This window comes from Gadus chalcogrammus, chromosome 14 (assembly GCF_026213295.1).
Source record: "Gadus chalcogrammus isolate NIFS_2021 chromosome 14, NIFS_Gcha_1.0, whole genome shotgun sequence".
Classification (NCBI taxonomy): domain Eukaryota; kingdom Metazoa; phylum Chordata; class Actinopteri; order Gadiformes; family Gadidae; genus Gadus; species Gadus chalcogrammus.
Genome location: NC_079425.1, coordinates 15,527,276 through 15,551,873, shown reverse-complemented (window position 1 = coordinate 15,551,873; position 24,598 = coordinate 15,527,276). Strand labels below are relative to the sequence as shown.

General features: G+C 48.7%; 1 protein-coding gene across 14 annotated transcripts in view; it reads left to right on the top strand.

Annotated features, from left to right (window-relative positions):
* herc1 (HECT and RLD domain containing E3 ubiquitin protein ligase family member 1) overlaps positions 1 to 24,598 on the top strand; it is a 65,005-nt gene that overhangs the window by 28,913 nt on the left and 11,494 nt on the right. For 10 of the 14 annotated variants that reach the window (XM_056608191.1, XM_056608189.1, XM_056608193.1 and 7 more), the window contains 37 exons: positions 129 to 301; positions 946 to 1,101; positions 1,195 to 1,301; positions 1,565 to 1,675; positions 1,761 to 1,931; positions 2,342 to 2,581; positions 3,274 to 3,357; positions 3,661 to 4,205; positions 4,975 to 5,662; positions 6,183 to 6,459; positions 6,789 to 6,999; positions 7,185 to 7,351; positions 7,533 to 7,646; positions 8,041 to 8,263; positions 9,323 to 9,444; positions 10,287 to 10,513; positions 10,836 to 11,104; positions 11,432 to 11,484; positions 11,593 to 11,793; positions 12,139 to 12,313; positions 12,519 to 12,786; positions 13,233 to 13,446; positions 14,573 to 14,832; positions 15,080 to 15,207; positions 15,433 to 15,569; positions 16,705 to 16,905; positions 16,995 to 17,125; positions 17,773 to 17,990; positions 18,983 to 19,103; positions 19,312 to 19,458; positions 19,922 to 20,023; positions 20,215 to 20,388; positions 20,855 to 21,157; positions 21,633 to 21,698; positions 21,896 to 22,021; positions 22,427 to 22,565; positions 22,752 to 22,933. In XM_056608191.1, coding sequence (XP_056464166.1) covers positions 129 to 301; positions 946 to 1,101; positions 1,195 to 1,301; positions 1,565 to 1,675; positions 1,761 to 1,931; positions 2,342 to 2,581; positions 3,274 to 3,357; positions 3,661 to 4,205; positions 4,975 to 5,662; positions 6,183 to 6,459; positions 6,789 to 6,999; positions 7,185 to 7,351; positions 7,533 to 7,646; positions 8,041 to 8,263; positions 9,323 to 9,444; positions 10,287 to 10,513; positions 10,836 to 11,104; positions 11,432 to 11,484; positions 11,593 to 11,793; positions 12,139 to 12,313; positions 12,519 to 12,786; positions 13,233 to 13,446; positions 14,573 to 14,832; positions 15,080 to 15,207; positions 15,433 to 15,569; positions 16,705 to 16,905; positions 16,995 to 17,125; positions 17,773 to 17,990; positions 18,983 to 19,103; positions 19,312 to 19,458; positions 19,922 to 20,023; positions 20,215 to 20,388; positions 20,855 to 21,157; positions 21,633 to 21,698; positions 21,896 to 22,021; positions 22,427 to 22,565; positions 22,752 to 22,933 — 7,231 coding nt within the window. The remainder of the gene's footprint in view (positions 1 to 128; positions 302 to 945; positions 1,102 to 1,194; positions 1,302 to 1,564; positions 1,676 to 1,760; positions 1,932 to 2,341; positions 2,582 to 3,273; positions 3,358 to 3,660; positions 4,206 to 4,974; positions 5,663 to 6,182; positions 6,460 to 6,788; positions 7,000 to 7,184; positions 7,352 to 7,532; positions 7,647 to 8,040; positions 8,264 to 9,322; positions 9,445 to 10,286; positions 10,514 to 10,835; positions 11,105 to 11,431; positions 11,485 to 11,592; positions 11,794 to 12,138; positions 12,314 to 12,518; positions 12,787 to 13,232; positions 13,447 to 14,572; positions 14,833 to 15,079; positions 15,208 to 15,432; positions 15,570 to 16,704; positions 16,906 to 16,994; positions 17,126 to 17,772; positions 17,991 to 18,982; positions 19,104 to 19,311; positions 19,459 to 19,921; positions 20,024 to 20,214; positions 20,389 to 20,854; positions 21,158 to 21,632; positions 21,699 to 21,895; positions 22,022 to 22,426; positions 22,566 to 22,751; positions 22,934 to 24,598) is intronic. The other 4 variants (XM_056608192.1, XM_056608195.1, XM_056608194.1 and 1 more) reach the window with 4 other exon arrangements.

Genomic DNA, 24,598 nt, shown 5'->3' with positions numbered 1-24,598 from the left:
TCTCATAATTTTTATGCATTTATTTATTTTATTAAATGTTTTCTTATTGACTAAATATACATTTGTAAGCAATTTAGCATCCTCCCAGGCATGATGTTGACAACTGCTGTCTTCTCTGGTTCTTGCAGGACATATGCAGACAAGCTGGGTCCCAAGGTTGTCCAGTCTCTGTTGGACCTGCTCTGCAGTCAGCTGAAGAACCTGCTATCCCAGGCTGGCGTCAGCTTGCTCTCCTCTGGAAGGGACCAAGAAGACACCAAACAAGACGATGGTGCTGACGCAGACAAAAAAGACATCAGAGGTAAACTGAGAGTAAATAATTGTCATCATAATCATTTTGGAGGTACTTTTCATCCTCATCTTCAAAACCGCTTATCCGGGGTCGGGTCGCGAGGGCAGCAGCTCTAGCAGGGGGCCGCAGACTTCCATTTCCCGGGCCACATTGACCAGCTCTGACGGGGGGATCCCGAGGCGTTCCCAGGCCAGTGTTGCGATATAATGTCTCCATCTAGTCCTGGGTCTTCCCCGAGGCCTCCTCCCCACTGGACATGCCTGGATCACCTCCCTACGGTGGTGCCCTGTGGGCATCTTTAACAGATGCCCGAACCACCTCAACTGACTTTTTTCTAAGCAGAAGAGCAACGGCTCTACTCCGAGTTCCTCTCGGATGGCTGAGCTTCTCACCCTATCTCTAAGGGAGATGCCAGCCATCCTCCTGAGAAAACCTATTTCGGCCGCTTGCAATCTCTGCGATCTCGTCCTTTCGGTCATCACACATCGAAGTAGGCAATCCACTGGTTTCCTGCTGAGAGTCATGGCCTCAGATTTAGCTGTGCTGATCTTCAGCCGCTTCACACTCCACAGGGAGGGGAAGCAGCTTTAATCATCCTCAAATTGAGTGCACTGACGCTAGTAGTAACGATGATTTCCCCCTCTTTATTTAAGCTCTGCTTCGGAAGCAGCACACGGCCGAGCTGCACCTAGGAGACTTCCTGGTCTTCCTCAGGAGAGTGGTATCTTCCCAGGCCATCCAGGCCAAGATGGCCTCCCCCAAATGGACAGAAGTCTTGCTTAATATCGCAGCCCAGAAATGCTGCTCAGGTGCGGTTCACTCGCATAGCACAAAGAATGAATAAATAACTTTCAATGAATCTCACAATAATATCTCCCTTGATTCTCCCTATCCTTTCTCAGGAGTCCCTCTTGTGGGGAACTTGAGAACTCGACTCCTTGCCCTCCATGTCTTGGAGGCCGTATTGCCTGCCTGCGAGGCCAATGTAGAGGATGACCAAATCACCCAGGTACTGTTCGACCTGCTTCGAGCTAAAAACAAGAAGTTGTTGAGAGCTCAGTTCTAAATTCCATGGTTTAAATCACTGTGGCCTATCTCCAAGACACGCCAGAGTCTGTCCTGCTTTGAACCTACCTACAGAACTGTGCCGAGAGTACAGCTTTAATACCATACACACTTTCACATAAGACTATACCCTTGCAACTTTATGTTGCCCGATGGCAAATTCGATTTTTATATGGGTAATCGACCTCGTCCTGCGTTGCGTTCCAGGTGGTGGAGCGTCTGTTCTCCCTGCTGTCCGACTGCATGTGGGAGGCCCCCGTGGCCCGGGCCAAGCACACCATCCAGGTCAAAGAGAGTGTGCAGGAGCTCAAGCTCCAGGTACGCTTCCAACCAACCATACCTTCTTTTCCTCCAATACCATTTGGCGGCCAGTTGAGTGACTGATGGATGGATTGACCTATAGGGTGACGCTGAGGAGGAGGATGAGAACCTGCCCATCCAGGAAGTGTCCTTTGACCCGGAGAAGGCCCAGTGTTGTGTGGTGGAGAACAGCCAGGGGCTGACCCACGGCAGCGGGGGCAAAGGCTACGGTCTGGCCTCCACAGGGATCTCCTCTGGATGCTATCAATGGAAGGTATGCTGCCACCGCTACAGCCATATATATAGCCTGTCAATAGATCTGGCTTGAATTGTAAATACAATTGAAAACAATATTCTGAAGTTTAGTTTGGGAGATTATAGAGCCTTCCACATTGGTCACATGCAGAAGATTATTTGTAATAAAAAATTGTATTGCTGTAAAACACCAGGCAATGCCATGAAGAGGGCTCCTCTTCGTCGCATACGCATATGTATTTATTCCTGAGGTTTTTAGTAAAGGTTTGGGAATATTGTCTGAATCAACACTGTATACAAGATAACTTAATGTCCTTAAGGACTGTACTATACCGTGTTGAAGGTACTGCATCCAGCCGGTAGGCCCTCCATTTGACTCATAAACCCATACAACACACTACAGCCTTTTTCTCTTTAATTTTTTAAAAGTTTTACATCGTGAAGGAGAACCGGGGCAACGAGGGCACATGCGTCGGCGTTTCCCGCTGGCCCGTGCACGACTTCAATCACCGCACAACCTCGGACATGTGGCTGTACCGCGCCTACAGTGGCAACCTCTACCACAACAGCGAACAGACGCTCACCCTCAGCAGCTTCACGCAGGGGGACTTCATCACCTGCGTGCTGGACATGGAGGCCCGCACAATCTCCTTCGGCAAGAACGGCGAGGTGAGAGGGAGAGAAAGACTGGGAGAGGGAGGGGACTGAATGACGGTCAATTCACCAATGGCATGCACATTATATTAAGGTTGTCATTTTCTGAGATACAAGATCGGTCTTTTGTTTGTTGTAGTTGTGATTATAATTGGGATCTTAAAGATATCCTCCCCCCTCCTTCCAACTCGCTCGGTTCTCCCTCTCAACCGTAGGGCTAGAACCGAGCGAAAAGACTACAACCAGCCCCCCTTTCCATTTACGGTCAACAAGTAATGAGTCTTCCAACAGAAATCAATGGGTTTTTTGATGGAGTTTTTATTTTACAAGTCTTTTACTTCTATTTTATTTACTATCCATGTTAAAAAGAAGAAGGAATAATGCCTCAGTTTGCACTTTATATTGTTTTCCACTGTTCTTTTTTTGTAATGTTATAGTGGTCGATTTTTATTCATTACTTGAAGGCTACATTCCAGTGCCACTGTTTTTTGTAATGTTTTTAATAAATGAGTGTATGTTGAAGTACATGGGATTTATTGCTCTGTTTTTGTTTTTTACCGTGGTATTGAATTGGGTATCGAGAACCGTGGAATTTCACTGGTATTGGTATCGACTACGAAGTGTCTGGTATTGTGACATCCCTAGTGCAACCCGTAGTCACTGTAGCTAACAAATATCTACTGCGTTGACCCAACAACTCTCCGTAGGAACCCAAGTTGGCCTTTGAGGATGTTGACGCCACTGAGCTCTACCCCTGTGTTATGTTCTACAGCAGTAATCCAGGGGAGAAGGTAAGACACCCTGGGGTTTACACTAATTAACATTGAACAAAATGTAATATCAGTCCAAGCGTAATATTCATCTCAGGATTTAATAGTGTAGTCGTCATGCTACGACGACAAATTGTGTTTGCCCAAGTATTGTAATAAGATAGTGAACAAAGTGGTAGGCTGGCTATTGTAATTTTACATCTCTCAACCCCTGCGTATACATCTTGAACCAGCGTCCGAACCTCTTGGTTTTCGGTTTGTCTGCCTGCCTGCCTCCTAATATGTCCCCCGTCTGAACCCCAACGCTCCCACCCGTGTGTCCAGGTGAAGATCTGCGACATGCAGATGCGCGGCACGCCCCGGGACCTGCTGCCGGGCGACCCGGTCTGCAGCCCCGTGGCCACGGTGCTGGCCGAGGCCACCACGCAGCTCATCCGCATCCTGCACCGCTCGGACCACTGGACACACCGCATCAACAAGGTCATGGTGGAGCGGCTCCACACCATCAAGGCCTGCTTCCGGGAGTCGGCGACCGGCGGGGGCCAGAGGCTGAAGAAGAGCCGCTCGGTGCAGAGCCGCGAGGAGCACGACGCCCAGAGGGAGAGCCAGGACGCCGCCGCCGCCGCCGCCCGCCAGGAGGAGCGGGGCCGGCAGGGCCGCCTCGGGGAGCTCTCGGAGCAGCACCTGCGGACGCTGTGCACCGAGGTGTGGCCTGTGCTGGCGGTGATCGGCGGCACCGACGGCGGCCTGCGCGTCGGGGGCCGCTGCGTGCACAAGCAGACGGGACGGCACGCCACCCTGCTGGGCGTGGTGAAGGAGGGCAGCACCTCGGCCAAGGTGCAGTGGGACGAGGCGGAGATCACCATCAGGTACCACTGGGGGGCCCGCCGCTTGTGGTCCGTGTGTACCGATCCGTTTTTTCTTACTAAGCTCTTTCTGATGGACCTTTTTTCACAAAGAGCATAATAATAAGTTTATGTTATAAAGCGCCTTCCTCACACTCAAGGTCGCTTTATGAGCATGCTCATGAGCATGCCGTTCTCTGAAGCATGACCATCGATGCTGTTGCCATAGAGTTGTTGTAACCGCTGTGCAACATAATAACCAGTCATTCGTTCAACACTGACCAAGCAGCTTACCACTACATTTTTTACTTCCGTTTAACCCACAGCTGTTAACTGTGTTAACATCACACTTTTATTCAACATTGCATATTTGATCTTAATAAATATACATAAATAAGAAACAAAGCCACATTTTTATCACTGGTTGCCACGTGCTCTGGAATTTTACATGGAATATCTACTATGTTGAAATTGGTTTTAGAAGGTTTTTGATACTTTGCTTGCCATGAGAGTGCTTACGTTGCCTCTCTACTTCGTGGCTTTCTAATGGATATTCTATCTCATAATTTTCCCTTGCATCAATCAAACATAACTTTTCATTGATCCAGTGTGGAGCAACCATTTCTGACCATCCTCTTTTGCACGCATCACCATTGCATCCACCATGGCGTCTTCTTGATGTGCGTTAGCCACGCATGCTCTTCTTCTATCCTGCCCTCTCCCTCACTTTGTTTTTCTCCTTCCTTCTTTCCTTGTCGTCACCTTTGCGCCTCCTCCCCACCTTTTATTAAAGCTTCCCAACTTTCTGGTCGCCTAGTGACACTCCGCTGTACAACCTGGAGCCCTGCGAGCCGATGCCCTTCGACGTGGCGCGCTTCCGCGGCCTGACCGCCGCGTTGCTTCTCGACATCACCTACCTCACTAGCGTCCAGGAGGACGCCGCCACCGCCAAGTTGGGCCTGCGGCGCCATGACAAGAGGCACCGCAGCGCCACGTCGGCGGGCCCTGAGTCGGCGGGCAGCGACGACCGGCCCGAGGCCGAGCAGCAGCAGCAGCAGCAGCAGCAGCAGCAGCAGCGGGCCGACTCTGCCAAGGACCCTGCCCCCTTGGTCGCTGTGCCTGCATCGGACCTGCGGGTCTCCCACAGCCTGGACGAGGTGAAGACGCACGCCGCGCCCAACTCCCTGTCAGACAACGACATCTCTCTTTACGCCACGGGGTCTCCACAGCAGCCCCCGCAGGCCGGCGGGCCGGTGGCCAGCGAGAGCGTCCTGGCTCCCGGGTCGCCTCACCAGCCCCCCGGCGGGGAGGGCATCAGGAGAAGGGTCCATGAGCACGGTGGACGCGGCCACGATGCCTCGCTCTCGGCGCAGTCTGAAATGCACGCAGTGCAGTTGTCCTATCTCTACCTGGGGGCCATGAAGACCCTGAGCTCCTTGCTCAGCTGCAGCAAGTATGCAGAGCTGCTGCTCATACCCAAGGTACACGACCAACACGAGGATGCCCCCGTCAAAGTGCAACGCAGGGCACGCAGTTAGGACAACCTTTATAATTTGGTTTGGACTGCCCAATATTGTGACTGTGATCAATCATTGTGATTAACAGATTCGCAGTGAAACCATATCACATTGCTTCATATATTTAGCAGTAGTGATTACTCAGATTGCACAGGGACAGATCTTGCACCCTTAAAAGCATGGCACTCGTCATTCGTTAGTGCACTATTTTGCTGAGTTGTAATGTTTTATATTAGTTTTTCATGGCAATTACATGAAAAGTTACTTTTCTTTTCTTTTCAGCATTTTTTTTTTATGCAACGTTGCATGATTTAACCAATTGCAGAGGATACAATTTTACTTGTGTTGAATATGGATTTCATTGTGCAGCCCTAGTTTAACGACACCCTTGAATTTAATCATGGCTTTCATAACGATGGACGTCATATATATAGGTAGAGATATAGAGATAGCTAGCGCTCATTGCCCTTCTTCCCTCGTTAAGGTGCTACCAGAGGCTGCGGCCAGCCGGCACAACGCCGACCTCAACTCTAACTCCGGCCCCGCTGCGACCGCCACGTCCCCCGTGTGCCAGGAGGAGGTGGAGATGCGTGCGGCGCTGCAGTACCTCATGCGACACATGGTGAAGCGTGCGGTGATGCGGTCGCCCATCAAGAGGGCTCTTGGCCTGGGGGACCTGGAGCGCGCCCAGGCCATGGTCTACAAGCTGGTGGTCGGCGGGCTGCTGGAGGAGCCCAGCGGAGCCAAGGCCAAGGGTGGAGGTGAGCAGCGCTAAGACACCGGCCGGATTCAGGCTGTACATCTCATGGAGTGGGGCTAGCAGGGACTTAACCATCGCAGAATGTTTGAGTTGTATGTGTTGTTTATTCTGTATTTCTTGTTACCCTGTAAAGCGCACTGAAAGGGGCTCTGAAAATACCTACCTGCCTGCTTGCTTGCTTGCTTACTTACTGTGTGGTCATCACATCATTTTCTTTACTTCCAATATGACCCTGGGGGTGAATCAGTTTTTCTGATGACCGATCCAGGTGATAAACGGATGAAACCAAAGCATGTTTCTATTGGCTCACTGTCGTTTGGTCCTGCTTAGGGGTGCGGACCGAGCCGGAGGGGGAGGGGGAAGGTACTGAGGGGGACCCGCTGGCCCAGACCCCAGTGACCACCAGCCCCTCGGCCTCCAGCACCACCTCCTTCATGAGCTCCTCTCTGGAGGACACCACCACGGCCACCACGCCCGTCACCGACACGGAGACCGCCCCGACCACCGAGTCCCCGGGCGTCATGCCCCTCAGCCTCCTCAGGTCAGAGCACCAAGGCCCAATCCCATTTCTAATTTCGAAACATATTTCGCTCTATTGCCTCCACCTTTTTCCTGTTTCAGCGTAAGATTAAGACGGTAAATATCTAGTATCACTTAGAGATACAGACATTTCCCGTTTCGGTTTCAAAGACAGGCTCTCATGTCGACTTTATGTTCCCTTTACAGGCAAATGTTTTCCAGTTATCCAACTACCACCGTTCTCCCCAACCGCTGTGCTCAGACGCCCCCCGTCTCCTCTCTACCCACCTCCCCATCAGACGAGGTCTGTCGCAGGCAGAGCCTCACCTCTCCTGACACACAGCCCTCTAGGAAACAGAACAGGACCGGTACCTGTAAGCGGCACACACAGACTCTAACTAACTCACCCACCCACCCACCCACCCACTCACCCACTCACCCACCCACCCACCCACTCACTCACTCACTCACTCACTCACTCACTCACTCACTCACTCACTCACTCACTCACTCAAGTATGTTATTATATTCATACCAGTGACTCGTATTTCCCAGCTCTCTCGGACCCCAGCAGTCGACTGTCAACCTCCCCCCCTCCACCGGCCATCGTGCCCTTGTTGGAGATGGGCTTCTCCCTGAAACAGATCACCAAGGCTCTGGAAGCTACTGGTCAGTCTCTTTCTGGAGAACCTCTTGGATGTCAATCACAGCAGAGTCCATAATTAGAATCACAGACTGAATGCAGTATTGTCTGTTCATGTAGTTTCCGTTCCTTCCAGGTCCATTGTATTACATTATTTATTAATGTGGTTGCTACTGCAAGCACATCTACTGCTCTTCATAAGTTTTCTTTATTCTGTTTGCCTGTGTTTTGTGCAGTTAACTGCTCCTGCATACTTTGTGCTACAGAAACCATTAAACTATCAAAACGTCCAGCTCTTTAACGACATGTGGCTAACGCCCTTTGGTCAACAAGCAATGTGGAGCCTAACCCGACGGCCAGCCACAGTGTCACCCCGGTGCTGTAGTGATAACCAAAGGCCCTGCTGCTGCTGTCCCCCAGGGGCCCGCGGCGAGGCGGACGCCCAGAACATCACGGTGCTGGCCATGTGGATGATCGAGAACCCCGGCACGGAGGAGGAGGACGGGCAGCGCTCCACCGGCGGCGGCGGGGGCTCCTGCCACGGAGCCACCGGCAAGTCCCTGGACAGGACCCCCTACCTGTGCTCCCCCGGGGACATGTCCACCGCGGACCCCAGCGAGCTGGAGGAGGGCTTCAGCGAGAGGTAGGCTCCACATGAACCCAGGGTCCCGTGTGCCCCAGGCTGGCGTGGATCCACGTTGCGGCTTGGAAGACATTGGCCCACATTTATATCCCCCCTGTCCCGGTTATGTGTACACAAGGGGGTGGTCTAGGGCTTCTGACTTAATGCACATGAACGAAAGAGAATAGGGGGAAGATTTAATGTAATTTATGTGTCCTCAGCAGGTAGCGCCATAGCACAACATCTGATGAGTACCGTCGTCGATATTTGATGCCAATGAATGGAAAGTAGATTTTATATGTTTTACTAGAGGTAGGGTCAGTCATAATCTCAATAGATCAATAAATCCAATGCAAAATTGACAGTATAGTTAATGACACCAAGCCATACATAGATGTCCCTACCAATGAAGGACATCTATTCTGATTGATGGAAATTGGCCTATTTCCTGAGAAACCCTCTCCAAACTAATTATTGTTAAAGAGCACCTATTATGCTTTTTCGACTTTTTTGACCTATAAACGTTGTTATAATGAGTCATGTTTAACCATACTAAAGTGTCAAATAATGATGTACATGCATTTAGACGTATTCCCTGCTGACCGTCTGGGGTGGCTGTGCAGAGCGCTAAACACTAGGGATGCCGGGCGCCATTCACTTGTTCAAATTTCTGGGATTTATCTATGTAGAACAATCTGGATTTTCCATGTATGGTAATGCTGCAACATACTTGGTGTCTTGGTAATCTGCAATAGCACTGCGAGTGAGTGAGAGGAGGCATGGCTATGTTTGCGCTGTAGCGATGCGTGTGTTAAATCGCTGTCGGAGAGAAGAGAACGAGAAAGCGCAACAGGTATTTGTGTATTGAAACTCCATAGAATGATTTTGGATTTATCGAAGAATTTATATTCTTAACATCACTAGTAGGGTCTCGGATTAGTGAGGTTGTTCCTCGCAGTGTCACAGTATTTTTTATCAAAAAAGACATTCAAATACACTTTATTCTTTCCAACAGCATCTCTTTTAATTATGAGCTGCGAAAAAAGCGCATAATTAAAAATTGTTTTTTTTCTCTTGCAGTCCCGATGTCTTGGAGCAGGAGAGTGCGTCGGCCTCCAGCGGCCCTCCCACCAGGGGGCGCTCTGCTGTCAGCAGGAAGCACCGCTTCGACCTGGCCGCACGCACCCTGCTCGCTCGAGCTGGTGAGACCCTAGTGACACACTCTTACCGTGCGATTAGGAGAAGGGGCTTACTCTTGTGAACTCCAAAGTTTCTTTCCACCAATTCATACTCAACCATGGCCGAGATAACCAACACTACGAGTCTTTACTTGTTGTGGAAGTATCAGAGACGTCGGAGAACCCAACTCCGTCGCTTAGGAGTCATTATATCATCCGGAGGCACACACAACTTTTGGCCCTGATTTTATGTAAATATCTATACATTATATATTATATTATAATATATTAAATAATATAACTATAAAGCTCCGGAAGTCCGCAAACACCAACAACATCGCTTTCCCCTCCATGTTGCGGTTCAATCTGGACTTCAGGGAGTGAACGCTGATTGGCTCTCACCGCCAAGTGTCTTGCGGAAAAGTTAAAATATTTCAACTCGAGCAAAGTGTTCTCGCAGGTAGATTCACGCGAAAATATGTGGAAGCAAGGTTGTTCGCGGGTAAAATTCGTGCAAACCGGGTTGTTCGCCCTGTGCCATTCATGAATCGCTCCGTAGGTTTTTCTGGCCAGAAATTCACCTCTAAAAGCATCTTTGCATTGACTTTGTATGGATTTGCACCGTCCCTTATGTTTTGGTCTGATGCATCTTTACAAACCTCATTATCAACCTCACATTGTTTTTCACTGAGCTGAGCTGAGCTGCTGGCCTGATAACGGCTCGTGTCACGTAGTAATTAGCATACTGTAAAATGGATGACGTTTCCCTGATTTTTGGTGTCTGGGAGATGTCCTTTGTCACAGAGTCTTTTTAAGCACTCTGGATCTCTTTATCTCTGGCTGTCTCTGTCTGTGTCTCTTCCCAGCCGGTCTGTACCGCTCGGTTCAGGCCCACCAGAGCCAGTCGCGGCGCGAGGTGTCTGCCCTGCAGCAGCAGCAGGACCCTGGCGCCCTATATGACTTCAGCCTGGATGAGGAGCTGGAGATGGACCTGGACGAGGAGACGATGGAGGCCATGTTCGGCCAGGACTTGGCCAGTGACACAGACATTCTGGGAATGTGGATCCCAGAGGTATTGGACTGGCCAACATGGGTGTGTGTCTTTCTATGCTACGGCCTAGTACTACTGCCACATGCCACTGACACACCCTGCTTCTAAAATGATAAATGCACGCAAAGAAGACATATCTATCTCTCTCTCTCTCTCACTCTCACACACACATTGACTTGCTGAAGCTTCTAAATTGAACTGCATCATGGGAGACATAGTATTTAAGCGATATACTCTCCTCCTTCACCCTACTCACCCAGGCCTTTAGGATTAAGCATGTGTTGCTTTAACACTTGTCTGTGGACCTGTGATTGTGTCTCATCCTGTTGCAATGCCTTGTGTGTGTGTGTCCCCCTACGTGCAGCACGTGTGTGAGACGGAGGAGCGAGATGAGGTGGTGGTGTGTGAGCTGTGCGAGGCCAGCGTGGCCAACTTCAACCAGCACATGAAGAAGAGCCACCCGGGCTGTGGCCGCAGCGCCAACCGGCAGGGTTACCGTAGCAACGGCTCCTACGTGGACGGCTGGTTCGGGGGCGAGTGCGGCAGCGGCAACCCCTACTACCTTCTTTGCGGCGGCTGCAGGGAGAAGTACCTGGCTGCCAAGAGCAAGGCCAAGGGGCCGTCCGTGGAGAGGTAGCTACCTCGGAGAAGGGATGCTGTTACAGAAGGATTTAAACGTGTTGTTCTATATCTCATACTCTGTATATTGGCTCCAAAAATGTGTTCGAGACTCGTAGACTAGTCCACAGACACGCAGGCTTCTTCAAAATACAGAACCGCTTACAAGCCCTTTAAATTTTGGCCAAGTGTTGAACTGTCACCGAATCTTAACCTGGTTCTGAACGTTTTTTGTTTTCTTTTTCACTGTCAAATGCATGCCAGTAAACACTCCTGGGGATGAAGTGATTGTAATTCCATATCAGGTTATGGTTACGAGTAATACGACTATTTCTTTGTCAGATACAAAGGTCAGGCTCCCGACCTCTTGGGAAAACAGGACAGCGTCTATGAAGGTGAGGTGGATGATGTTCAACCCATGCATGAAGATTACTAGAGTTTGTCATAAAATGTGTGTTTCAAACAATGTACTAACGCTCTCTTTGGCCCTGGGGATGGCTCAGAGGACTGGGACATGCTGGACGTGGACGAAGACGAGAAGCTGACCGGGGAGGAGGAGTTTGAGATGCTGGCCGGCCCCCTGGGTCTCGGCGAGCGACGCCTTGTCCCGGAGGCTGTCCAGTTCCCCGACAGCGACCCGCTGGGAGCCTCCGTTGCCATGGTGACGGCCACCAACAGCATGGAAGAGACACTGCTGCAAATTGGTGAGGGCCGCTGAGGTCTGATACGTCTTCTGCACTGCATAAACGTCCTTTCGACAAGACTCTTTGACAGTCTGGTCTTCATCTAATTAGTGTCAATATTTAGTTCAACGGAATATATTTGAAATCATAGATAATTTATTTAAAGTAATAACATTTGCTTTGGTCAAATAAATCAATGCTGGGAAATGTATTTGTATATGTTTACTGCACAGCCAAAACAATAATACATGCGTTGTGTATTTCTTGGTAATATTACTTAATATATATTAATATTACTTGGTAATATTTTTCAATCACATCGTGGCGTGTTTGGTGTGTGTGTGTGTGTGTGTGTGTCTGCGTCAGGATGTCAAGGCTCTGTAGAGAAGAGCTCCTCCGGTAGGGTGACTCTGGGGGAGCAGGCGGCGGCCATCCAGAGCCCCCACGACCGGGTCATGGCCCTGCGTCGGGTGACGGCCGCAGCACAGGTCCTGCTGGCCCGCACCATGGTCATGAGGGCCCTGTCGCTGCTCTCCGTCAGGTACACATCCTCCGGCGGGCCCTCAACCTATGAGGCCCAAGGCCTTGTTAAAGGAAAACCGAACCCCGCTCTGAGCTAGTCCACTCCCATTATCACATTAACATATAACGTGTTCGCACCAAATTCTGCTATGGAGGATGTCCGAATGTTGTCACGTGTCGCCCTAACCCACTTGGTTTGACCTCTGCTCCACCGCGGCACACAGTGGCTCCAGCTGCAGTCTGGCGGCGGGCCTGGAGTCCCTGGGTTTGACCGACATCAGAACGCTGGTGAGGCTCATGTGTCTCGCGGCGGCGGGGCGCGCCGGCCTGTCCACCAGCCCCCCCACGGGCTCGGGCCCCGCAGAAAGGCCGCGTGGGGCGAGCAAGGCCAGCAAGCCCATCTCCTGCCTGGCCTACCTCAGCACCGCTGTGGGCTGCCTGGCCTCCAACAGCCCTAATGCGGCTAAGTTGCTGGTGCAACTCTGCACTCAGGTAGAGTTGTTGTAACTTGATAGTATGATAGTGAGGGCACAGCAGAAATGTTAATTTGCTGGGGTTAGATGATCTTATCTTGGCGATGTTTGAGTTGGCTCACACACATAGTAGGATGTGCTGGAAAATCCACTGACCAATAAACGTCACGTTTATTGGGCGCACTAACAAGCCAACACCTGTCGGAAGTCACCCTGTGATCGCTCAATTAAAAAAGTTATGCATTATGGGATATGTATAAAAAATGTGCGGAAATATATCAGCATCAGGTATAAAGTGCAATATGGGTGTTAAGTAGTGCACTACGTTGGGAACCAGATTTGTCCACAAAATTTTCAGACATTACACAATGGAGACGGCTTAAGTCAAGAACTATATAGGGCACAGAGCGTTGAGTACATAAAATGGATTTCAATAAAGACTCAGATTTGACTTCCTCTACCCAGAACCTGATCTCAGCTGCCACGGGCATGAACCTGACCACCGTTGACGACCCCATTCAGCGGAAGTTCCTGCCTAGCTTCCTGCGGGGTGTGGCAGAAGAGAACAAGCTGGTCACGTCGCCCAATTTCGTGGTGACCCAGGCGCTGGTGGCCCTGCTGGCGGACAAAGGGGCCCGGCTTAGGCCCGCGTACGACAAGACAGACATTGAGAAAAGAGGTTTGTGGAGAGGTAGAAGGCTGCATTGTCATCAACATTCATCATCAATATCATTTTATTTTTTTAAAACAGCCAGTGAGCACACTGATTCAGATGAAATTCAAACATTATGTGAATTCAAAAGAAAATTTGGACAGAGATTTAGGAAAGAGGTGGGGGTGTGTCATCCCCATGGTTACGACCCACGCCGACATTATATGATGCTTTTTTAGTTCCGTTGTGTATGACCACTAATGAGCGATGTTGTATATGAAATCCGCCAGACACCTTTGTGTTATACCAATGGTCCCCACACTTTTTCAGCTTGCAGCTTCTTTCAAAATGACCAGGTGAAAATAATCTACCTACATTGTAAAAATGCTAAACATATATTTATTTGCATACTGAGTACATACTCTGTTGACTTGCCTGAATGGAGTCAACCAGGGTTGCATAGTCCGGACAGTAGCTGCTGGTAGCTAGTCTCAAGCAGGCTTCCAAATGACCATCACTCATGGGGGAATGGTATTTGCACTTGATAATCTTCATGTGGGAAAAGGCTGACTATAAATAAGTAGAGCCAAATAATGCCGTCAAGGAAGTAGCACATCTCCTGATGTTTGGATCCTTTCCTTTGTGAGTAGGTTCCCAAATTGTCCATGAGCCCTGAACTTAAGCCCAATATCAGCTTGTCCTCCACTGCAGGCGTGTTTAGGTGAAACAGTGCTGCAATTTTGATGAACCCCAACATCTTACCTAAATGGAAAGCACATAAATGTAGCGATTGGCTTGAGTAAAGCAAAGTCTTTAAACCGTTTTTCAAAGTCTGACAGACATTTTTTGCCAAATCTTGAACACATTTATTATTGAAAATGTATACATTTTGATGCATACAAATTGGATCATTTTATTAAAGCATGTCCAATTCAAAATATTAAATGTTTATTTATGTTATGTTAATGATATCTATAATGTATGCATTTCTTTGATTCCAAGAGCTTACACCCACAACAGTTCATGCTTCGTGCTGGCAATCGATTTAAATCAAACCATTTTTTGTACGTGATTTTTGTTTTCTTTTGTATTTCCTTTGTCCTTTTCCCTCCCCTCATTCACCAGACATCTTCTTCATCTTGTGTTTGAGCAGGTTTAATTGCGCATTTATATGCCCATCCTTCCTACAATGCTCCTGCTGTAGGAGCCCTGGAGCTGGCCAACGCTCTGGCCGCGTGCTGCCTCTCCTCCAGGCTCTCCTCCCAGCACCGCCAGTGGGCGGCGCAGCAGCTGGTGCGCACGCTGGCCGCGCACGACCGCGACAACTGTCACGCCCAGCCCCTGACCCTGGCCGACATGGCGGGGGATCTGCGCAAGTGTCCCATGGTGAAGCTGGAGGCCCATCAGAGTCGGGTAGGTCACGGGCCACCCTCGAATGGACTTGGTTACTGAAACGTCCTCAAAATGTCTATTGAGGGGCTAATCATCAGATGAATGTTTTACTCGTTCATTCACTTGAAAATGTTGCTTCAGCCAAAAAGGAAATATGCCATTGCTGAATATAATAATATATATATATATATATATGTGTGTGCGTGTGTATATTTATATATGCCTGTATGTATGTATATATATACATGTGTGTGCCCTTTGTGCTCAGGTCATTACATTAGGCTGGTGCAGTACCAAAGGACTTTTAGCCACGAGCGGCAGTGATGGGACGGCTAGGCTGTGGAATGTAACCAAGAACCAGTACACCCTGCAGCAGACCTGCGTCTTCAACAAGACGTAAGGCCCAATATGATAATCCCCTTGGTCTCCCCCCCCCCCCCCCCCCCATTTCAGTGTCTGCAGAGTAAAGCGGCCCTTAAGCAAACCTAACTTATTTGTGTGTTTTTGTACTTTAGCAGCCTTTTCTGTATCAGCTTTCCAGCTACATGTCCATGTTCACCCATGTGCTGTGAATGTTTTGCTCTTGTGTGTGTCTTCTCCCCGCTGTGCCTGTTGGGTCAGTGACAGCTCTTCAGAGGAGGGGTTGAATTCCCTGGGCTCTCCTGGTGAACACTGCTTGGCCTCGCTGGCCTGGAGCCTAAACGGCAAATACCTGGCCTCCGCCATGGAGAAAATGGTCAATATCTGGCAGGTCAACGGTAAACACCCCTTCTCTCCGTTGTTTCCTCCTGGCTTTTCAACATATTCATTTGTTTTCCAAGACTGTATCAAAAAGGTGATTTTCGTTGGACAGCGTTCAAGTAGCGTTAGATCGTGTATTTGCATAACACGATCTGATCAGAACGGACGGACCCACGATGCACTTCGAGAGCGCCCCATGCAAAGGCAATGAGATCCTTCAACGGACGCGCGTAGTGTGAACGCAGCGTTTACAGTACATTGAAATCAGACTTTTAATTAACACATTTCAAATCCCTCAAAATAAGTTTTTTTGTTGGTTCCATTTTGTGGAAGGTTTATGTTGGACTCCAGAATGTTTAAATGGGATTGCATGCAAACTGCATTGCTGCCATTAAAATGAATGAATTAATGATTGAATGGCTCACAGGCCACAATGTGGTCCAGTCATCAGCTGCTTTCAAACCTCGTAGCAGAGCCTGAGCCTGTAGATTCCACCATCTATCCATTGACTTGGCTCACAGGCCTCCATGATATGAGTCTGCAAGCACGCTTTCATTAGCCTTCACAAACACATTTTCTACTGATTCTACTTCTTAGTGGTGAGAGTCTCCTCCCTCTCGCGTGTCAATGATCAGCAGCCCTTATTCTAGACCTTGGGTGGGTCAACAGCAGGTTCAACCCTGTCATGGCGTCAACCCATGCTGTACGCTATTGTTCAGTAAAGATTAAATGTGCTGTAGGTAAAGTTGGAAATAAGAAAGAGAGAGGCAGAAGAGAGCAACATTTTGAAAATAAACACCCTTAAATAAACCCTCCCTCTCTCTCAGTGCACCCTCCCTCCCTCCTTCCCTCCTTCACTCCTCCCTCTCCTTCCCTGAACCAATCAGGGACAAGATGCCCCGATTGGTCAGAAATTTGCCGGGACCAGTCTAAAATCGAAATTGTATCGCACAGAGGCAGGCGCCCAGTCAATCATAGCATATATTTCACAGAACATTTCACTCACTTATTTGTTACAAATTACACTTCCATCGCACGTACCGCTCCTCCTTTGCCACACAGATCCCTTCTCCCTGTCAAAATATTTGGCCAATCCAGAACCCTGCGCTGACTGACAAGGCTCCCCCCCCCCCCCCCTTCTCCCCCTATCAGGTGGTAAGGGCATCTTGGACGTCCAGCCCCACTGGGTATCCGCCCTGGCCTGGCCTGAGGGCGAGGCCGTCTCCCTGTGGTGCGGTGAGCCCAAGGACCTGCTGCTGGTGGGCCGCATGGATGGCTCCTTGGGGCTCATCGAGGTGCTGGACGCTTCCACCATGCAGCGCACAGAGCTGGGCCACTGCTGCAGGAAAGACGGTGAGCACAATTCAATGAGTGACCGTCCAGTTGAAGCCCTCATTCCAGTGGGGTTTCACGACTGATGCTGACTCTATGGTTCACATTAGTGGCCGTGATGCAGATAGCGTGGTTCAGTGAGGACAAGCCATTTGCTGTGGGCTACGCTGATGGAAAGCTGCTCATCGGATCCAAAGAGCCCTTGGAAAAGGGAGCCATCGTGGTGATTGACGCACATAAGGTAAAGAAACATGTATCAAAAAATATCAAAAGCCGCTTATCTATCGCCGACCTCGGTGTCAATGATACCAGTGCAAATTTGCTTCGTCCTGTATAAGGCCCCGTCCACACGAAGCCGATTTCATGGCGAAACCGCAAAGGTCTTGTACGGTTCGGCCTTCCGTCCACACGAAGCCGGCGAATCCGCTGACCGAAACCGCAAACTTCTGAAACCACCCTCGGAGGTGGTTTCAAATCTACCCGGTTTCGTATTGGATTCGTGTGGACGCCGGAAACCGACTGAAACCGTAAACCATGACGTCATCGCCCCACCCCTCGACCCTCTAGCCAATGACTGCTAAGCCCGCGGAGTCTCAGAACTCACAACAACAAGGATTTCTGTAGCAGAAGCAGCGCCCCTTATGGGCCAGGCATGTGTACTACAGCGTTTCTACAGATCTACCCGGTTTCGCTTGGCTTCGTCTTTACGGAGATACTGCGAAACCGGATAGATCAAAACCGTAACGGTTTCGCCTGTTTCGGCTTCGTGTGGACGGGGCCTAAGTCTACACTGCAGACAATGTGGTGCTGCTACGGTATGAGATCGAATGTTCACCAAGGCAGTGGTGGTTGAGTGTCTATGCGAGGACTAAATCGGTGTGTTTCCAGGAGTCCATCACCAGCATGAAGTGGGATGCCAGTGGTCGGATGCTGCTGACCTGTGCCAAAGAAGAGACTGTGAAGCTGTGGGCCAGCCCAGACTCTGAGTCAGGCTCACGCTCTGGCTGGTACTGCCTGCAGAGCCTCAGCCACCCCTCTGTGGTGAACAGCGTGGCCTGGTGTAGCCTGCCTGGACGAGCTCCCAAGCCTCGCAGCATGCTAGCCACGTAGGTGCTCCACTGCAGAAGGGGGGTAGACATGGCACACAAGAAACGCCGGTAGCCGGTAGTGTCTGGATATTGGTCCGGCACAAATAAATAATGGTTTTTGGGCCATGCATAATACTTTGCCTGTAGAATGAATGCCAGTGTGCTCCTTTACATCCATGGAGATGTATAAAACAGATTAAACAGAAGCCTATTTGCAGAGAAGTTGACTAAGTTATCAATCAAATGGGAATAGAAAGTTACATAATTTCACTTTGTGTAATATTTCGCTGATTCAACAGAAATGTGCATGCCTACCTTACCTTAATTGTAAAGACAGTATAAGACAGAATAATCTTCATCATGGAAAACCACCTGCATGATGTTACTTGGATTTCAACGGGCATGGATGTAACATTTTACAATCACAACGTTCTAAAGGGCAACGGAAACTCTTTGATTGTCATTCGTCAGATATTTGATTTATCTGCATAAAATCCAGATAAAAGCATGCAGGTCTACATATAACTGGGCGATGGCTTTAATAGATTGCAACAGTGGACTTTGTTATTTTTTAAACACGTACATGTGTCGAAGCTAACATTAAGCTTCAGCCTGAGCTAGGATGAGTTCTCTGAGCCCCCCAAAACCTGGCCAGGGGCCTGGCACGATTCTGATTTTAATTTGGGCAAGTGAATATGTCATTCGGGACCGTCGAACATGACCACTTGACTTATGGGCAAGTGCTTTTGAAACCTTAGTGTCAACCCCTGTACTACTACTGTACTAATACCGCACCTGTTCCATCTGGAACACACATCTCTAATAGCAGACTTAATCCGAACAGGGTCTATCTAAAGCTGTCATACTGTCACACAACACATTTAAGCAGTGCAGACTGAATGTTTTACCTTTTAGGTGTAAAGTGTTTGTGGTATTTCCAGCGGGAGGAATCCTAGGAGGAAATCCATTTCAAACCTGTCTCTGCATCTGTGTGCTTACGTGTCTTTCAGATGCTGTCAGAATGGCCTTGTCTTGGTTTGGACAGTTCCCCAAAACCCGTCTGACTTCCCAGACTCCTGTTCCTCCGGATCAGAGGGATGCTGGGAGAATGAGCAAAAACCTAAGTTTAAGGTACTTAAATGCGGCTTAAATGTGTTGTGTTTTTACCACATTTATCCTTTGTTCTCAACAATGACCACCACATCGACTACCAAGAGAAGTTTGAAAGGATGAAATCAAACAGAATGCATCTTTGTAATTTAATACTTGTATACATAGCACAGTAATTTGTGTGTGTCTGTGTGTGTGTGTGTGTGTGTGTGTGTGTGTGTGTGTGCAGTATTGGCGGCGGTCAGGGCGGGGCGCCCACTGTGTTTTCCAGCTGAAGGGACACATCACACCCGTGAGGACGGTGGCCTTCAGTCCTGACGGCCTGGCCCTGGCTTCTGGAGGAGTGGGGGGGCTGATGAACATCTGGTCCTTGAGGGTAGGACACACACACACACTCAGACTCAGACACACACTCAAAGACACTCGCACACACACACACACACGGACCGACACCTACAGAATGGTATCCACACATAAATGGTATACACCAGTGTTTTAACGAAGAAAAGGCTACACTCTGCATGGAGCTCTGGAAATGCTGTGGTACTTTCAGACTTTCAAAAAATGACCCATTGGGTTCCAAAGGAGTAGGTTCGAGGTCGGATGTTGCTCCATCCAAGATCCCACTCGCTCTAGCAAGGGTGCCCTGGCAATAGAAAACCACTACTCTGTAAAGGCACTTTTAACCTCAAGTAGCAGACTTCTTGTGTTTAACAGAGAATTTCCCTGGCTATCTATATTTTATTAAAAAAAAGACCAAAACACTTAGACTGTTAGACCCAAGCGGAGGTATTTCTACAGGAAGAAAGTGATTCTGAGGTTAACTCAATCTTCAATAGAACGGATCAGTGCTTCAGACTGTTGTTGCCGGATCGGGTGCCATTCAGAACATTGTCTGGATCCCAGATGTGGGCGTGGCCGTCTGCTCCAATAGGTCGAAGGTACGTAGTGCCTCTGGACTGGACCAGTATCAGTAATCACAGTACAAATTGAATGGTAACCAAATGTTACAGTTGTGAATGATCAGAAGAAGTATGAATGCATGACTACAGCTTGTGTTTGCGTTATTCTTTCCTCCTATCAACATGGATAACATTTAGCGGCCCATCTGATTCGTGTGTGTTTCCTCCAGGATGTGCTGGTAGTGAACTGCTCCCCAGAGTTCATGGCCTCTAACCATGTGCTGGCCACGTGCCGCTCCGCCATGAGGAGACAGGGGGTGGTCGGCCTCAACATGGCCCCCTGCATGAGGGCCTTCCTGGAGCGGCTGCCCATCATGCTGCAGGAACAGTACACCTACGAGAAGGTACTGCCATATCCATACTGTACATTGTGGGTGTTTCCCAATAGTGTTCTTATGAGTCGCTGTACTGTGCAGATTGGCAGTAGGTTGAGTATGAAAGAACCACAATCTCATCATAACCTCAGGATCAGTTCACTGTCAAATTAACTCAAACGATAAATGAGTAAAAGCGGATGCCGCTAGAGTGGCCCCAAAGCTGTGTGGTAAATCAGGGCGATTTATTTCAGGGACCATGAGTTTTCACCTTGTAAACATCCAGAGACAGTCTGGCCAGCCATGTCAATCTAAGATAACCTTTAAAAATGTTTCTTGTCCGGTCCACTCTAGCAGATGCTCAAGAAAATAAGTGTGTGTATTTCTAGCTTTCCGTTGCCAGCATGCCATTGCCGACATGGGTTCCCACCTATTAAAGGTTTTATTCTTACCAGGTTAATGCAGGTAAATTAATGTTTTCCCTCCCCTCTCCCAGCCCCATGTGGTTTGCGGGGAGCAGCTGGTCCATAGCCCCTACATGCAGTGCCTGGCCTCCCTGGCCGTGGGCCTCCACCTGGATCAGCTGCTGTGCCAGCCCCCAGTGGCGCCCCACCTCCGCCACTGTGCGACCCCTGAGTCGGGCACGGCTGTGTGGTGTGCCAGCGACTGGGCGTGGCTAGACTGCTTCTCCACCACCGTGAAGGCGGCCGAGGCCCTGGCCCGTGGCGCCACCTTCCCAGAGTCCTTCAGTGTGCCCGACATGGAGCCCGTCCCCAGAGACGAGATGGCCCTGCTCATGGTGAGTGTGTGTGTTTAATGTTAATGGTTCAGATGTAGAGCAGAGGAGTCAATCATTACGTCAATATCTGGACGGGATACTGGACGGGGTATTCATTTTCTCATCTGCCAAGATATGTTCTCAAAGCCTAAACAATGAATATCACAATTTTCCTACTCTTGTGTCGTGGATATTTAATGCTGAACATAATCTATACATTCTTTATCAAGACGAGTTATTAGGTTAGAATAACTTAGTTTGGCAGTATGAACCATTTCTTCCATACTCCTCTGTAATCCAACTCGCTTTTCCTATTTTTGTGTAGACCTCTTGATCTAAAAATTCCCCTACACATATGGAGACTGATGACATAAAAGTCAAGTGCATAAGAAAATAATGAAAGGAAAGCACTTGCAAATACTTGCGTACGTTCCGAATCTAAATGCTCTCCCCCTGCAGTTGTGTATTGAGTGGTTTCCCTTTTGTTTGTTTCTAGGATAACAGCAAGTGGGCATCTGGATTGGATGAACAGATCATGTCCTGGGCCACTTTCAGACCAGAGGTAACTACCTACTTTCCTATTTTTTTTCTGTTGGATTTAATATTTAATGTCTGGCTAGATTAAGGTATGAAAAATGCCTGGAATGTATTAAATTGCAGAACTGTTTGTTTTCTTGCCCGGTGGTTACTAGGATAGTTATTTTGACAAAATTTCACTTCCCTCTCATATTGTTTGGTTGTGCCTGCGTGTATTGGAAGGACTGGCATCTTGGAGGCAAGTGTGACGTCTATCTGTGGGGTGCCGGGAGACACGGCCAGCTGGCAGAGGCTGGCAGGAACATCCTGGTGCCAATTACAGCTCCCTCCTTCTCCCAGGCCCAACAGGTAATGACCCCCCCGCGCTCAGCCAGCTGCCGGCCACAACCTCCTCCACACAGTGCTTCACCTCATGCCCAGTGACATGACGCGTCTTTGAATGAAGTCTTTCAGAATGGCAACAAGCCATCCAACGGTCTATTGACTGTCTACTGACACTGTAGAATGACAATTATACCTCGGGTAGGTCCGACTGGGCAACGTCCGGGTATCCGGGTATTAGTCAGCAGATGCCATTTTTCCAAGGAAGCTGATGTACAGCTGACAGAAACTGACACTCTTCCATCATTATTGGCACCTCAGTGATGCTTGTGTAATATTGCTTAAATGAATGGTAGAAACAGTGGTGTCGTGATTACCATAATAATGGTAAACTATCCAGAACTACCCTTTGCTGGCTCCATCGTCCTGCAGGTGGTGTGTGGTCAGAACTGCACGTTCGTCATCCATCCCAACGGAACCGTGCTGGCCTGCGGGGAGGGAAGCTACGGCCGCCTGGGCCAGGGCAACTCGGACGACCTGCACGTTCTCACCGTCGTCTCTGCCCTGCAAGGTACTACTATTACAGCGCGCTTTGGTTCCACGTCCTCGGTGCAAGGCTGTGTTTTAATGTTCTCCATTTGCCACGTGTGTTCAATGTGTGGGTAATAAATAACCTGGCAATTACAGAGGATTTCAGTTGATGAGGAGTGTCTCCGTGAACGCTACAATATCTGACGCACCACCCTGTACCTCGAAGGCTTTGTGGTGACCCAGCTGGTGACGTCGTGCGGCAGCGACGGTCACTCCATGGCGCTAACGGAGAGCGGAGAGGTGTTCAGCTGGGGTGACGGGGACTACGGGAAGCTGGGCCACGGCAACAGTGACCGCCAGCGTCGGCCGCGACAGATAGAGGCCCTGCAAGGGGAGGAGGTGGTGCAGGTCAGTGTCCTCCAGCGGGGTCCGTGTGTCGGCGGCGGCTGCACACGCCATCACAGGTTTATGTGGATTAGCATTGGCGGTATACATTAGCGTTGGACAGTGTATGTTAGCATTGGCGGTATACATTAGCGTTGGACAGTGTATGTTAGCATTGGCGGTATACGTTAGCGTTGGACAGTGTATGTTAGCATTGGCGGTATACGTTAGCGTTGGACAGTGTATGTTAGCATTGGCGGTATACGTTAGCGTTGGACAGTGTATGTTAGCATTGGATAGGTTAGCATTGGACATATCTAAGCATTGGCGGTATACGTTAGCGTTGGACAGTGTATGTTAGCATTGGATATGTTAGCATCGGACATATCTAAGCATTGGCGGTATACATTAGCGTTGGACAGTGTATGTTAGCATTGGATATGTTAGCATTGGACATATCTAAGCATTGGCGGTATACATTAGCGTTGGACAGTGTATGTTAGCATTGGATACGTTAGCATTGGACATATCTAAGCATTGGCGGTATACATTGGCATGTGACAGTATATGGGAGCATGGGCGGTATAAATTGGTATAATTGCATAACACTAGCATGGGCGGTATACATTAGCACGGACGCTGTAACGCTAGCACGGGCGCTATAACAAAAGCATGTCCTCTATAAAACGAGTATCATTGGTATACATAAGCATGGTTATTAGCTGGGCAGTAAACATTACATTGGTCACTATGACACTAGCTAGGGCGGTCTATATTAGCATTGTGTCAATAACAGCCACATGATTGGTTAACATTTGCATCATCGGTATGATGGCAATATGGTTGGTATAGATAAGCATGGGCGCTATAACACTGGTATACATTAGGGCTTTGACTTTTGCCAAAAAATCATATTCGAAGTTTGTTTGTTTATTAATATTAGTATTCGAATATATTCGAATATTTATAATAATATTTTGACCATTTAATGCCTTCAGTAAGACCTATATGGTATAAAACCTAAGTTGTATATATTTTGTCCACCAGAGGAGGTCGACGTCAATAGGCAGGCAATGATGTTTTCAGAACCTTTTCTTTATTTAAGGTCAGACACAAACTGAATGCATTCGGTTTCATCAAAATAAAGATAAATAAGCCATCAAAAATAAAGTCAAATAAGCCAGTCAGTCTAAACTGTAAAGACAAAATAAATAAAGGCCTAAAAACAAAAACCCATCTTACCGGCCATTGACGGCCCATTAATACATTATCCCGCTTATTACACGGCTCCTTGCCAAAACGAAACAATATCTTCACACGGTGTGTCTTTTTACAATTACCTTTCGTAGTGTTAATCAGCAGAGAAATAGTCAGCCAAAGACGTTGACGTCGCTTAGCAACCGGACACGCTAGGGTTGATAAGTTACCGGAGTACTTATGGAGTGGTAAGAAAGACGTGAAATCCAGGCAAAAAATCCACTTTCCTTGACAGCAGTCTAGTTCGCCACCTAGTTCGCGAGCCCAGATGACCATAATAGCCTTGCTAATGAGCACAATATTCACAACTTCACCAGGCGTAAAAAAGCTTCGGAATCTGAGTTGAAAAGAACGATCAGGCAAAGACGTTTACAAAAAATAATGCCCATACCATGTTAGAATATTAAGGGCTGCCTAATATTCATTCGAATA